The 15,491-nt window shown below is 44.0% G+C and overlaps 1 protein-coding gene and 1 non-coding gene across 6 annotated transcripts in view; one reads left to right on the top strand and one right to left on the bottom strand.

The window, feature by feature from the left end:
- Positions 1 to 15,491, top strand: part of TRIO (trio Rho guanine nucleotide exchange factor) — a 351,013-nt gene that overhangs the window by 222,962 nt on the left and 112,560 nt on the right. For all 5 annotated transcript variants that reach the window (XM_053592973.1, XM_053592974.1, XM_053592975.1 and 2 more), the window contains exons 19-24: positions 2,228 to 2,342; positions 5,774 to 5,889; positions 8,372 to 8,494; positions 14,171 to 14,365; positions 14,466 to 14,581; positions 15,367 to 15,433. In XM_053592973.1, coding sequence (XP_053448948.1) covers positions 2,228 to 2,342; positions 5,774 to 5,889; positions 8,372 to 8,494; positions 14,171 to 14,365; positions 14,466 to 14,581; positions 15,367 to 15,433 — 732 coding nt within the window. The remainder of the gene's footprint in view (positions 1 to 2,227; positions 2,343 to 5,773; positions 5,890 to 8,371; positions 8,495 to 14,170; positions 14,366 to 14,465; positions 14,582 to 15,366; positions 15,434 to 15,491) is intronic.
- On the bottom strand, positions 12,172 to 12,233 carry LOC128592909 (U7 small nuclear RNA). The gene has a single exon (XR_008382124.1). It is a non-coding gene; the product is annotated as a U7 small nuclear RNA (small nuclear RNA).

Genomic DNA, 15,491 nt, shown 5'->3' with positions numbered 1-15,491 from the left:
ATTTCCCCTGTTCTGGCTCTTGATAATTGCATCCTGTGGAGTCATTTAGCATGATCTGCAATCTTGCAAATTTCTGGTAGAGTCGAGTTTGTGTGTGTGCTGCGTGTGCACTCGCGCGTACGTGTGTGTGGCATGTGTGTGATGTATGAGTATGTGAATGCACATGTGTACATATGTGTAGTGTGTGTGCGGGCGTGTGTGGCATGTGTGTTTACACATGTACGTGTGTGTGGCATGTGTGTGATGTATGAGTATGTGAATGCACATGTGTACGTATGTGTAGTGTATGTTTGTAGGCATGTGTGTTTACACGTGTGTATGTGTGTGTGGCATGTGTGTGATGTATGAGTAGGTGTGAATGCACATGTGTACATATGTGTAGTGTGTGCAGGCATGTGTGGCATGTGTGTTTACACGTGTGTATGTGTGTGATGTATGAGTATGTGAATGCACATGTGTACATATGTGTAGTGTGTGTGCGGGCATGTGTGGCATGTGTGTTTACACATGTGTACGTGTGTGTGATGTATGAGTATGTGAATGCACATGTGTACATATGTGTAGTGTGTGTGCGGGCGTGTGTGGCATGTGTGATGTATGAGTAGGTGTGAATGCACATGTGTACATATGTGTAGTGTGTGTGTTTACCCGTGTGTACGTGTGTGTTTGGGGTATGCCTGTGTGTGTGTGTGGTGAGCTTAGAACACCCTGCCTCCCTGCTTGTACTTCCTAATGTGTTACCTCAGGCCACATAATAACGTCCGGTTCTCTTTTCGTCCCTGTGAATGGGGATTATCAGAGCTTCTAACGTGGCGCATCCCATTCATCCCTGTGCACTCCCCACCAGGCTTTCACCTAGTGGGTTTAGCAGAACGTAGTGATACTGTTTTATTAGAAGTTGCAAAATGGTGATATTCTAATTCTGTCATCCCTTCAGCCTCGATTGGCTAGAATTATTCCCTCAGCTCTTTGGTTAGTTTGAAATAGTTTCTCCAGAAAAAGCAGAGCAAATGCTTTATCCTTTTATTTGCTGTTTTCAGGATAATGAATTGCTGCCATAGCCACCTCTCCTTATGACTTTTTTCCCCTGTCATGGATTTTAGTGTATTTGGTGTGTTTCAGGCAAACCTGGTTAGTTCTCTTTTAATGTCTACTTGTCCCATCCGTGGGAGCCCCTGTAAGTCAGGTCATTCAGATGCCCTTTCCGTGTAGCCATGACGTCTTCAGCATCTTCCTCGCTCTTTGATGTGACAGCTTGAAATGCCAGGATGTTCGGTAGAGACTCACGATGTATTTTTAAAAACTTATATCGTAGACTGATAAAGCCTAGAAACAATGACCAGCCCGATAGTACTGATCATCCCTGGTGCCCAGAGTGTGGTCTCTAGATACGTTTACCACCAGGAGCCAGGGCTCCTTGAAGAAGAGATTAATTCCAGATCACAGACAGGAAATGTACAAGATACTTCCAATTCAGATATAATTAAAGGCTTTTTTCCCTTGTTGATTTTATATCTGTGTCGTTTTATATAAAACCCTTTTTAAAAAATATACTCATGAAATTAGTTACTTGGTTTATCCTACTATGTAAACATAACCAGGTAATACCTGTTACCTGTTACATATTAGCTCCATGTAACAATCTACCCCAAACCCAATGGCTTAAACCAGTGTTGGAAACTAGGAACTGGGGGCTGCGTCCCCCTACATCTGTCTGTTTACATATCATCTGCGGCTGTTTCATCTGCAGTGGTTGAGAAGTGATGATGGGGAGACAGGGACTGTATGGCCCCCAAAGCTAAGATTTCTACTGTTTATCCTTTATGGAGAAATCCAGGTACAGCTTGGGTGGGTCCTGTGACTCAGGGTTTCTCAGAAGGCTGAGATCTGGGTGCTGGACAGGGATGCCCTTGTCCCAGGGCTTGGCTGGGGCAGGGCTTCCCTTCCTCTCTGGCTTAAGCCAGTGGCTGCCCTCAGTGTCCTGCCCAGTGGGGATCTTCATGCTTCTATTACAGCAAAGCAGCTGGCATCTTCAGAGCAAGGCTTCAGGACAGTCTTTTGTAATTGAAATAGTATTTAACCAATGCATTTTCCAGGAATTCCAAGTTGGCCAGCTGACTGTTTTAGGTGAAGACATCTATTAGCTGTGTGATGTTGTTATCTCCGTATACTCAAAACGTGTGTGCTCAGAAGTCAAATTAGCATCCCTTGCTGTGTCATTTCTCAGGCGTGCACGCTTGCTAGGAGGAACGCGGATGTCTTCCTGAAGTACCTGCACAGGAACAGTGTGAACATGCCGGGGATGGTGACGCACATCAAGGCCCCTGAGCAGCAAGTGAAAAGTGAGTGTGGCTGGGACTGGGCATCAAGCTGGAAGGAGCTCCGCGCGCTGTGTGCTAAACTCCGGACCTAGGGTTTCACTTTAAATGTCCAGAAGTCCTCCCTAGTTATCTTAGGTTAGTAATAAATTAAACAGATTTGTAGGCTGATAATGCATTGAATAGCTTGGTAGTTTATTGAATAAGTTGAAGATATAAACAGAGAAAATGCAGATTCAGGATGATATTTATTGCCATTGGTTATTTTGTTAAAGTGAATGAAAATATTATAAATAAGGCAAAAAAATGAAAACCAGAGTTATTGACAGGTGACATATTTTTTAAAGTTCAAATCAAGACATTGTGTACCAGTATTACTGCTTTTATCAATTTTTGATACCTAAGGCCTGGTTAATTAATAAAAGCAAAAATAATATTACCTACTTTTATATCACTTGAGTATAAAAATCTGTGAAATCACGTTCGTATAGCTATATTTAAGACACAGGAAGAGATCTGGGAAAACGTATCCTGAAGTGTAACTAATAGGCCTGGAATGGATGGAAAGCTAAAGCTGAGGAAAGTGAAGTACAAAGTAAGTAACTGCCTTGACCAAAGTCTCACAGCCTCACTAGAGGTGTGTAGGAAAAAAAGTTGTGATGATCAGTTAACACATGATTCGTCTCCCATTTTCTTAAAAACAGTATGATTGGCAGAAACTTTTTTTTTTTTTTTTGATAGAAACAGAGTCTCACTTTATGGCCCTCGGTAGAGTGCTGTGGCCTCACCCAGCTCACAGCAACCTCCAACTCCTGGGCTTCAGCGATTCTCTTGCCTCAGCCTCCCGAGTAGCTGGGACTACAGGCGCCCGCCACAACGCCCGGCTATTTTTTGGTTGCAGTCCAGCCGGGGCCGGGTTTGAACCCGCCACCCTTGGTATATGGGGCCAGCGCCTTACCAACTGAGCCACAGGCGCCGCCCCGATTGGCAGAAACTTTTACACTCTCCCGTCCATTCATCTGATTCATCTGTCAGGTATCACAGTGGTGCAGTCCTCTTGCTGTGAGGTTTATTAATTCTTGGGCTTTTCTTCTGAGCAAGGGAGCAACTAACAAAAGCAGCCATTTTTCTGCACAAATAAATCTTTATTGCCAGCAAGCTATTTGCATCAATAATCAGTTTATTTAGCTCATTTTCAATCAAAATCATTTCCTTTCTTCCACCTCTCAATATTGCATTTGTTTCTTGGGCGTATTCTGTTTTCTCTGATCAAAGATTGTACGGTCTTTTCTAGGTTGCGCTACAGAGTGTCCCAAAAGTCACACCTGAAGTCACTATACATAGAAAAAAGGGGAAAGCATAGCTCAGGGGACCTTTAATTACAAAATGTTCCTTATAAAATTTTAGGCAGCGCCTGTGGCTCAAGGAGTAGGGTGCCGGTCCCATATGCCGGAGGTGGCAGGTTCAAACCTAGCCCCGGCCAAAAACCATACACACACACACACACAAAAATGTAATCCTTATAAAATTTTATAGAATATTTATAAAATATTCTCTATTTGTTGCCTACCTATTTTTAAAACTTTGTAATGAATATTTTGTAAATAAAGACACATTTAGCTACCATTTCCCACATACATTTGTGAGCAAGAGAAAGGACATTTCATTTATTCACTCACCAGATACTCAACATGCATCTGCTGTTGTATATCACAGCGCAGGATACTGGGGAGAAGTAAAATAGAAAACGTTCTGTTTTTCTCGCACTCTATTTGGAGTCAAAGATTTATGCTCAAGCCAGTGCAGTAAGTCCATGATAATGACATAAAAAATAAGGCACAGGCAGAGAGTCAGACCAGGTGGGCAGAGGCCCTGTCACCAGGAGGGCCGTTTTTACCCTCTGTCTGCCGCTTGCCGCCAGAAGTTAGCACTGGTCCAGGCAGAGACTGTGGCAATGAAACACTAAGAAAAAAACATCGGTTCATACTCATTTTTATGTGTGATATTCTCATTTAAGTGGTAGCTTAGTTTTTTGATAGACTTCACATTTCCAAGTCTTAATTGTTTTCACTGAATTATCGCCTTTTCAGTGAAGATAATAAAAGGTGTTCTCTGAGCTGGTGCGTAAATGCTGCTCTTGAGTTGTTTCTCAGACACGCAGCCTGTCAGGAGCTCCAGAGATGTCGTGGGAAACTTCCTACCTGTAGGGTTTCCCAATGTGATAAATTATTCTGACAACCACTTACTTGATTTGCAGGTACAGCCTTGGGGTTTTTTTCACCCCTCTAGTTGTTTGTTTCATAAACTTCTGGAGTAAAACAGACTTAGTGTAAAAAATTCACAAAATTCTACCAGTTACCTAATTCCTTTGCCACTGGTAACCACTGCCAGGACGTACTTTATGCGTATAATGGAAATATGTAGAGAAAAGTATATTCCGCTCAGCCATCCCAGTTTATTGTTTTTTACAAACATGGGTCTGTATTCCCTTGCAACTTGCTTCTTTCACTTAATAATATCTTAATCGTCTTTATATTTCAGAATTTAAAATCAGCTCTCTTAACTGCCCACTATAGCACTTTTATAATTGGTTTGGCACATCCCCTAATTGACGGGTTATCCGTCACTGCCCGTTTTCTGCTGTTGCCGTCTGCACTTCAGTGTTGGAACATCCTGGCACACAGAGTGTCGAGTACGTGTAAGTCCTGTCGCTCTGAAAGACAAACGCCTAGCTCACAGGCGGACCCATCCCCTGTGATTTCCTGCTGCCACATTGCCGTCCGTGGGAGTTGTCCTCGGGTTTTCTTCCTCAGTAGCATAGGGTCAGTCACCTGTTTCTCTCACCCTTTCCAGCAGAGGATAGGAACGGCCTTTCCCAGGAAAACAGTGAAAGACGGTCTCGCTGTTTGAATGAAGTTAAACATATTTCTTTATATTTTAAAACTTGTGAGCTGCATTTATATATGCTTTTCTCATTTTTCTAATGGATTATTTATCTTTTTTTCTGTTGAATATTAAGTAAATTAGATCTGTGTGGTGTATGTTCCCAGTTTTAAAAAAAATTTTGTGTAATATTTTATGGTAGTTATTATTTGGTTATGACATTTTTAAGTACTATTCCATTTTAACCTAACCTTTATATGAAACTCTTACCTCCAGGAAGGTTTTAATGGTCTTGAACAAAATATCTAATGCTGGTGTTTTCCCAGCCATTATTGAATTGCCCCAGCAGGGAAGATCCTGCTAACCCAGCTCACCTGAGGCATTACAGATGACCATAAATTTCCAGTGATCTCTTTTTTATGAGCCAACAAATCATGATGGGAGAATGAAGAGGTCTTCATGATGTGCTCAGTGAGAACCTTGGAAGGAAAGCAATAAAAAAATCTGAAAAATTTTTCGGTGTTTTTGGTGATGGCAAGCATCAACATGCATGTTTTCCTTCCTTCTCTCAGATATCCTGAACGAGCTCTTCCAACGGGAGAACAGGGTACTACATTACTGGACCATGAGGAAGAGACGGCTGGACCAGTGTCAGCAGTACGTGGTCTTTGAGCGGAGCGCCAAGCAGGTCAGCACACACACTTGGTGCCTGGTGCGTGCCGGCTGTATTCCCCCCGCATCGGCCTGGAGGCTGTGCGTGACATCTCAGCCACCTCAAAACCACTGTGCTGCCTTGACATAACAGTGCCGCCTTTTAACTAAGAATGTGTTTTAAAAAGAAACTGTGAAAAACTGGCAGCCTGGTGAAAGTGTGTCACCTGGTAAAGGGGGTGTTCCCACAGTTACCCTGCTGCCTTACTTCATATTTCAGTCAGGCAAGTACAAACGATGATTATGGCGAGGACCAAAAGATCATTGTGGAATCATGGTTCTGTGCTTGCGTAAATATGATGGGTAGGGGTTTTATATTGTATTTACAAGACAAAGTTTTTTTTTTTTTTGTAGAGACAGAGTCTCACTGTACTGCCCTCGGGTAGAGTGCCGTGGCGTCACACGGCTCACAGCAACCTCTAACTCTTGGGCTTACGCGATTCTCTTGCCTCAGCCTCCCGAGCAGCTGGGACTACAGGCGCCCACCACAACGCCCAGCTATTTTTTTTTTTTTTAGAGACAGAGTCTCACTGTACCGCCCTCGGGTACAGTGCCATGGCGTCACACAGCTCACTGCAACCTCTAACTCTTGGGCTTACGCGATTCTCTGGCCTCAGCCTCCCGAGTAGCTGGGACTACAGGCGCCCGCCACAACGCCCGGCTATTTTTTTGTTGCAGTTTGGCCGGGGCTGGGTTTGAACCCGCCACCCTCGGCATATGGGGCCGGTGCCCTACTCACTGAGCCACAGGCGCCGCCCGCCCAGCTATTTTTTGGTTGCAGTTTGGCCGGGGCCGGGTTTGAACCCGCCACCCTCGGTATATGGGGCCGGCGCCTTACCGACTGAGCCACAGGCGCCGCCCAAGACAAACTTTTATTTTTAAGTAATTTGAGCTAAAATGAAGAAATGTGACAGAACTTCTGATCATTTAGCGCAGTCACGTCAGTAGACGTTCACGTATCAAGTGGCTACATTCAGAGAAGCCCTGAAGTCATTTTGGGATTAAAGTGCTTCTGCCTAGATCAGCAGTCAGAAGAGATCGTTTTATAGTCTAAGAGACCCTTTCTTCAACATTAAGATTTTTATCATTTCTTTCTGCCCTTAATAGTAGCATGAGAGTCCATTATTAACTGTTCATCTTGACTCCGGGCCCAGGAGGAAAAGGCACATTCCCCAAACACTTGCATGTGGCCAGACCGCGGGCTGGGGGCTGGGTGTGAGCCGTCTCATGTCCTCCGTGTAAATGACCGGGTTCTCCTGGAGCCTGTCTGTGCTATTGGTCAGTGTTGACTCACATCCTGACCTTGAATCAGACCTGGACTATTCTGAATTCACCTCAGGATGTGGTATACACTTGCCAGAGTAGGCATCCCTCCAAATCTCAAGACAAGTTAAATGTTCCTCAGCACAGGCTTCCCACTGAGGGAGCAGATTTTGTTCTGGTTTGCTAATACTAGTCACAGAGTAGGTGGCCCGTGCCCAACGGGGGAGTCTCCAGTGTTTGGTAATCTGAGTTCTGGGCCATGAGTCTAGAGCCCTGACTCTGCCATTCATAGGCGTTGAGTTTTCCTTGTATTTGTTTCCTGCTCAAATGCCACAACTGTTGAGCTGTGTCTAGTAGAGACAGCCAGTGTTTCTGTTCCCAGACCAGCAGATTCAAGTGGATAACTGAGACATTGCAGAGGCAGATGGAAACACTTCCCTTGGTTACGCTTCTCTTGCTCAGCATGGGCCTTTTAGAGATACACATTTAAATAAGTCTGTTTTCACTTCAGATATATAAAAACAGAGGAAAAAGCTTGGCTGCCGTCTGAAAACGTGAGACATATCACTTGGAACTGCCACTCTGTTGCAGCTTTAAGGGAGCTGGCCCCCCTCTCCAGGCGGGGTCATGGCTCCGCCAGTGTCTTACTGTTGGTGTATTTTATACATGATGTGGAAGGCCCCCCCAAAAAAGCAAGGAAGTGAGTGTGGGGCTCCAGCTGGACACAGAAGCAGGAAGAAAGACCTAAAGTTGTACATTTGAGAGCTGGAAATACACATCTGCTTTCTATTCCCTTTTTTAATTATAATGCCCCAGTAAGGGTCTAAAGTTTCAGGAATGTCTGGATAGTTGGCCGTGCGAGACTTTCAAGCCCACCCCTTTGCCCGCATCTTCTCAATATCCTTGAAAAAGAAAGATCTTAGTTGTGGTTTTGTTTGTTGTCCTTTCATTGTGCCTTCAGGTTCATGGTTAGAAGAAACTGTTGAACTTTTTACTATTGCTACATAAGTGACACAATTATAACTTTCTGGAAGGTCTTTTCAATTTTGGGATTGTGACACTCATTTCAGAAATTTGTCTCTGTTTGAGGGAGCGTTTCTTGATGCGTGCCAACCTTGGCTGTGATTTGACATTGGAATGAGGTACCAGGAATTGGGACCTCTCTCACGGAAGGCTGTTTCATTCTCCCCCTCTAGGCTTTAGAATGGATACATGACAGCGGGGAGTTCTACCTTTCCACACACACCTCAACGGGTTCGAGCCTACAGCACACCCAGGAGCTCCTGAAAGAACACGAGGAGTTCCAGATAACGGCAAAGGTAAATCCCGCCAGGGGCTGCACTTCCATCCAGTGCCCTGTGGGTCAGCTTGGGCTCTTCCAAAATAACCTAAAATGGGATACTTTAGGAAAGTGGGGGATTTCTTTGAAGTATCATTTAGATAATAATTGATGGACTCGGTGGAGAAACGGGACGAGCCAGTGGGTTGTTGCACATTCACTTGGGTGACACTTCCTACCACCCTTTGCACCTGTTCCCTCACTGTGCTTATCCTCCTCCTCCCCCATCAGTGTCCATCTGTCTCTGTGATATCTCCAAACACCTTTCTTCCTTTTTTCCTTTTATTATTCCCTTCTTCTATTTCTTTCTTGCTTTTCTGACCAAGGAATTTCCTGAGTACTTGCTGTTTTTGTGAAAGTGTATGGGCTATTACCATCTCAGCTTTTATATTCCCTGGGTGTCTCTTCCTTGCCTTTAGTTGGTGGGAAATGTTCCAGCGGCATTGTTTACACTCAGTCCAGCCGTGAAGTGTCTGTGTTTATGGCTGGCAGAGTTTATGTCAGCATCTCTGTTAATGGTTGCTCATGGGATTATAAAAATGAAGTGATTTTCACTTTTCTTCTAAAAATAAGAATAGAGTCAAATGCTCAATTAAGTAGAATTAAATCTTTATGGCATATACTCTTTATGAGTAAATATGAACTTTTAAGGAAATACATAAGAATCCACATACCAACTTAAATATTTTCCTAATTAAAACGTACACCTGTAGACACCACTTGTTCCTTTTAGCTCAGAACAGTTTTAAGAGTCTTTTAGGGTTACTTTTTCAACCTGTGGTGGTTTTCTTTTTCAGACTTTTTGAGATATATCATTTATGTATTCTCAAAAGCACCTCTATTGATGGATTTGAATTTTAGAAAAAACTGACAATTGGTTCAGCTTGAAGTGTGGGAAGTAAATGATTAAGCTGGGTAAAATTTGGGGTTAAAAAGAAGTGTTTCTGTGAAGTAGCAAGATTATCTTGTGTGACCCTTACTGTGGCTTTGAGAATACATCAAGGAGGAATTTAGAATGAGAACAACTACATTGTATTATGTTTATTTGTACATTTTTGTGTTTTCTGTGTCCATTTTTTGCCTCCTCCCACTGTTCTCTGCCTCTCTCTGCCCTCAATTCCCAAGCCAGCACTGTGGGGTGAGGGGGGTCTGGAGGCCTGACCTGGGGGCTTCTCCTGCTCCAGATATATCACATCTTTGGGTTGTTTTCATTTTTGTTAATGTTGAGATATTAAATCACAGTCTTTGCATGCATTATATGACCCTGTATTTGCTTCTTTGAACATCACTGGATCATAAAGGTATTAAGAAAATGCTTGACATGCGCTGGAAGGCACAGCTTAGCTTTTCTGTTTCACGGCGGCTCCGCCCCGCAGGCAGTGGGGTTCGGCCTCACAGCCCATCCAGTGCCTGGCGCCAGGGGCTGTGCCCATGAAATGTGATGTACAAGTGTCTGCGTTGAATGACGTGGTAGCCTGTTCCACCAAGAAAGTGTATGAAAGAATTTTTCCATGATTCCTAAATATTCCTTTTCCTCAACTTTGGGGTATGGTTACTGGAAAATTTGGCAGTTGTAGGCTTTATTTTTAATTTTGCATCGTATAAGAAACATCTAAAATTACAGATGATGTCTGCCCTGTTTCCAAATATATGGAATTGTTTCTTTGGGCATGCTGAGTCAGCTACACTAGGAGCAATTGGTACGTTTTGGAAACAACTCCCTTCACATTTCCCTTCTTAGCAATAGTTTTCTTTGGTTCTGGCTGCCTCTCTCAAACCAAAAGCACCTGCTTTGGTGTTTGGAGATGTCATTTGGCTTTTTGATGATGAGACGCTTGCCGTCCATCACCCTGTCTCCTTGTGTCTTCTCAGAAACCATTTTTCTTTTGCTATGTATAGAATTCTTAGCTCTAACTGGGCAGTCTTCCAATGTAATTCTTACAGTAGTTAATACTATGCCAGTTTTAGTGTTAATGGAAATAAAGCTATAAGGCTAAACAAAACTCTTCATGATCTTGCTGAGACTGGGCTCAATTCTTTTGCAGCTGTTAATGTAGTAATTTTACTAAGTGCCATGCAAGCACCACCTGCACCAAGTCATTGGTGTTTATTTAGAAGCAGACTGCTATCCTGACCCCAGATGCAGTGACTTAGTCTCCCTGGGAGTGAGGCCTGGGCTTTGAACAGCTCTCTCCATGATTTTTGCACACATTGAAGTTTGGAAACCACCTCTTTACTAAACCATCCAGAACTTTGCAGTCTCGGGCGGCGCCTGTGGCTCAGTGAGTAGGGCGCCACTCCATATACCAAGGGTGGCAGGTTCAAACTTGGCCCCAGCCAAACCGCAACAACCAAAAAAAAGTTCTCATTCAGAACTTTGCGGTCTTCTTCCCACATGGCCTCTTCTGGTTCTCATCACCGGAGTCCCCAGTGCCACATCCCTTACTTTGTTAGAAAGCGTCTAATGCCACTGAACATGCATCCTTCCCTGAGGGAATGATGAGTAAAGCTCTTTTGAGCTTGTGGGCTTGAGACTTCAGTTTGCTTTTATTTTTCTCCAACTCCTTGATCATGCCTACAGACAAGATTATTGAGTTACGATGCTGTATTTGTGTAGTTTTTAAGTAAAAATCTACTTTTATAACAATCTCTAGAGATAAGAAATAGCATGAAAACTCTTATAATCTCTGGAAAATAAGTTTGACTCATATGTCACCTTTTTTCTTTTCTTTTTGACACAGAGTCTCACTGTGTTGCCCTGGGTAGAGTACTGTGGTGTCAGCCTAATTCACAGAAACCTCAGACTCCTGGGCTCAAACGATCCTCCTGCCTCAGCCTCCCAAAGGCTGGGACTTCAGGCACCTGCCACAGTGCCTTGCTAATTTCTCTCTCTCTCTCTCTTTTTTTTTTTTTTTGGCTGGGGCTGGGTTTGAACCCGCCACCTCCGGTATATGGGGCCAGTGTCCCACTCCTTTGAACCACAGGTGCCACCTTTATTTTATTCTATTTTTTTGGCAGTTTTTGGCTGGGACTGGGTTTGAACTCGCCACCTCCGGCAGGTGGAGCTGGCGCCCTACTCCTTTGAGCCATAGGCGCCGCCCATAATTTTTCTATTTTTAGTAGAGATAAGTTCTCACTCTTGCTCAGGCTGGTCTTAAATTCCTGAGCTCAAGCAGTCTTCCTGCCTCAGCTTCCCAGAGTGGTAGGATTAGAGGCCTGAGCCACCGCACCTGACCGTATGTCACATTGATACTAAGATAAATGCCTGTAGAAAATTTAAACTTCAGCAGTGAAAACCTAAATGTACTGAAGAAATAACAGCATTTGTTTTTTAACCCTTCTATTAGGGAAATTCATCTAAATGACATAAAACCCAAACCCATTAAAGAAAAGATTTATAAATTCACCTACACAAAAATGTAAAAGTTTCTAAAGGGCAGTTCACCAAAAGCAAAGTCTAAAGACAAAAAGCAAATGGAGAAGATATATATGTGTATGTGTGTGTGCGTGCAGCCCGTATCACAAAGGACTGAGTTCCCAGTAGGAGAGAACTTTTATAAATCAATAAGAAAACAAAACACCAAGAAAATCAGAAGGTATTATAGGTGGGTCATAGGAAAAGAATTATAAATGGGTTTTTTTGGGGGGGGAAGAGGGAAGGGTCTTCCGGTAGAGACCGGAAAATGTGCTAGACAAATTCTTAAAGAGCTGTGACGCTATTATAAGTGGTTTTAAACACAAGATTGTCAACTTAAAATAAGAAAAGTATACATCAAAAGTACGCTGAGTTCCATTGTCATCCAGAGGACTGGCAAAGATCAAAGAGCTGGATTTCTAGCTGTGTGGATGGGGCTCTGATGCTGAGTGAGCAAGAGGTGGGGCAGCCTCATGCGGCTCCACTGGCATCTCTCAGGGTCACTGTGCACTTAGCTGTGTGTGTGCAGACATCATCAACCCCCCGTGGACAGGCCTGTCTCTCGCTGTGACGGGAGGAGACTGGAAATAGCATGAGGAAATCTCATGTCACGTGTAGTGTCCTGTGTCAGCGTCAATCAGCCTATTGGGGCTACATGCCGGCCATTGGTGTATTTTCTGATGAGTGTTCTTGCAGGTACAGAAATCTTCCCTTAGCTTCTTGGTGATTTTCTTTCCTTTTTTAATGTAGGCAAGCAGTGTCGTCTTTTTGTCTTCATGTCTGTGTCCCCCACACTTAAAACACTAAGTAGCTTTCTTGACCCCTAAAAGATACACATAGACATAGTCTCCAGTGTCCCCCACAGATGGCGTTGGTGACAGCGGAGGGAGGTCAGTGAGCCACACATGCAGCTCCCCCTGGCCTGCAGGTGTGACATTCTCACAGCATCGAGACAGACCGTGACCCTAGCTGATATGTTCACCCTCTGTTAGAAGGTGACCCGCGCTGTGGGGAAAACCAGAGCAGAAGGGCAGTTGGGCAGGGAGGTCAGCTGCAGTGTGATGGGGCGTGGAGGGCCTGCTGGAAGCCTGTTGAGCAGAGTCGTGAGGAGCCGGGGAGATGCCTAGCAGGGTGGTCCCCCAGGCTGGAGCTGCTGGGGTAGGCTTCACAGGCATTTGTGGAGAGTCTTATCTCCACAGCTGGCTTCATAGGTTGTCCTGCGAATTCTGACAAAAAACTTCCGTTTTACAAGCTAAGCTAATTTATCTGGGTTTTGAACTCTGACCTTCTTCCTTTGGGGGATTTTTAAAGTCACTTTCCTGAATCTTCTCCATAAAGATTTTCCAGTTAAGGCTTAACTGAGAGAACCAAGTTCTGCAGTAGAGTCACTTATTTATCTGAAAATGCTGAGGGAGTGTCAAAGGCAGCCCGCTGGTGACAGTCAGTGGGATGGAGGTGAAGAGGAAGGTGTGTGGAGGTATCAGTCAGGCGGAGCAGCCAGGTCGTGTCCGCCACCACTACTTCACGGTCGTCTTCACCTTTATGAAGGGTCATGACATCTGCTTAGTAAAAGATGTTTTCTATGTATACATCAAATGAAATCTTCTTTTTGAGAGAATTCTCAAACAGGAACAAAATTTAAAATACTTCAGAGAAAATAATTTCCTGACGAGTGAATTTTTCCTTTGTATCTCCTGAGAGGTAAAAAAAAGAAAAGTGAATGTGACACAGGGGAGCGTCATCTGGGGTTGTGCTGAATGCCTGACCTGGGGCAGACTTTGCTCCAGGAGAGCCAGGAAGTGAGTGGCCACATACCCTGAAGGGCTGAGGGTCTAACTGGGCACCCAGAATAACGGGCTTACAGCCGGCAAGGGGCCGTCTGCACACCTGTGTCCAGCAGGGGAGAGTGAGGGTTGTAGAGAACATCCCAGGGAATGGTCCTCCTCCTCTCCTTCTGCAGACTTTCACTGAGCGTCTACCAGATGAAGACGTTGTAGAGGATTCTGGATTTTTTCTTTGTGGTCATAAAAGTATTGTTCACTGTAGAGGAGCTGAGGAAAGACAGCTAGTCCAGACTCAGGGAAGTGATCTGGGAGGAAATGGGGTTTAGTCTCATTCCCCACCACCAACAACCGGTCCCTCCCTTTCAGAATGTAGAGTTGTAGGCAAGTGGCCACTACATTTCTGGTTTCTGGCTGTTGGATTCATGTGCTTCACAATACTTCCCTGTTGTTTTTGCAGCAAACCAAAGAGAGAGTAAAGCTATTGATACAGCTGGCTGATGGCTTTTGTGAAAAAGGGCATGCCCATGCGGCAGAGATAAAAAAATGTGTCACTGCCGTGGATAAGAGGTACAGAGATTTCTCTCTGCGGATGGAGAAGTACAGGACCTCTTTGGAGAAGGCTCTAGGGATTTCTTCGGATTCCAACAAATCGGTAAATCACCTTGTACAAACTGAGTAAGTCACCGTCTTCTGCCCGAGTTCCCTCTGTGCTGATTTAATTAACTAAGGTCATTGACTCTTTTCTTCTACAGAGTAAAAGTCTTCAGCTGGATATCATTCCAGCCAGTATCCCTGGGTCAGAGGTGAAACTTCGAGATGCTGCTCATGAACTTAATGAAGAAAAACGGAAATCTGCCCGCAGGAAAGAGTAAGCCCATCTTTAAGAATCCACCAAGAGTCATTGAAAAAGTGAAGAAAATGCCATTTAGACAAAGAATTACGTGTGCTTTGGTATCACATGGACTGAGACTTTGTTGCTCTGAGTGTGCTTAGTTTTTCACTGTGTTTGCTGCCCCCTTATCACTAGTTCAGAAACAGTGTCATGTTTTTATCCTTGGGCCTTTGTTTCATATGGAGTTGACCAGTTGCTATTAACAGGTAGTGATACTAAGGAGGCAAAATTAATAGCACACATTTAGATGTTTAAAAGTTGTCAATTTGTAAGCTCCACTGTAAGAAAGAAAGACAAAAAATTACTCTAACCCAGTGGTTCAGGATTGAGAGCGATTTTGTCCCCCCAGGACATTTGGCAAAGTGCGGAGACATTTTGGTTGTCATACAGTAGGGAGGGGGAGGGAAGGTGCTGCTGGCATCCAGTGGGTGGGGACCTGGGAGGCAGCTTAGTCCTACAGACCAGAGGACAGCCTAGCAACAAAGAGCCATCTGGCCCAAAACGTCAGTCATGCCAAGTTGAGAAACCTCATCTCTAGGTATCTCAGTAAAATAATTTCAAAAATCTTTTTTTTTCCCCTTCGAATTAGAGGCTGGATACCATTGTGCTGTGTATTTTTGATGTACCTGTCCAAAATTACTTTAGGGCCAAAACTTGTAGACCCTGTTTATTATTATTTCCCAAACTGGTAAAAGTGGACAGTGAAACAAACACGCGTCCTGACCGGGGACCGGGCTCCTCTTTGTCTTCCTCTGTTTAAGGTTCATAATGGCTGAGCTGATTCAAACTGAAAAGGCTTATGTAAGAGACCTCCGAGAGTGTATGGATGTAAGTAAGTTTTTTTTGTTTGTTTATATTGAATATAACCTTCCTGTTTTATTCTTAT

Source organism: Nycticebus coucang, chromosome 1 (genome assembly GCF_027406575.1).
Source record: "Nycticebus coucang isolate mNycCou1 chromosome 1, mNycCou1.pri, whole genome shotgun sequence".
NCBI lineage: Eukaryota > Metazoa > Chordata > Mammalia > Primates > Lorisidae > Nycticebus > Nycticebus coucang.
Note: the sequence above shows the minus strand (reverse complement) of the source record. Positions and strands in the feature narration are given on the sequence as shown.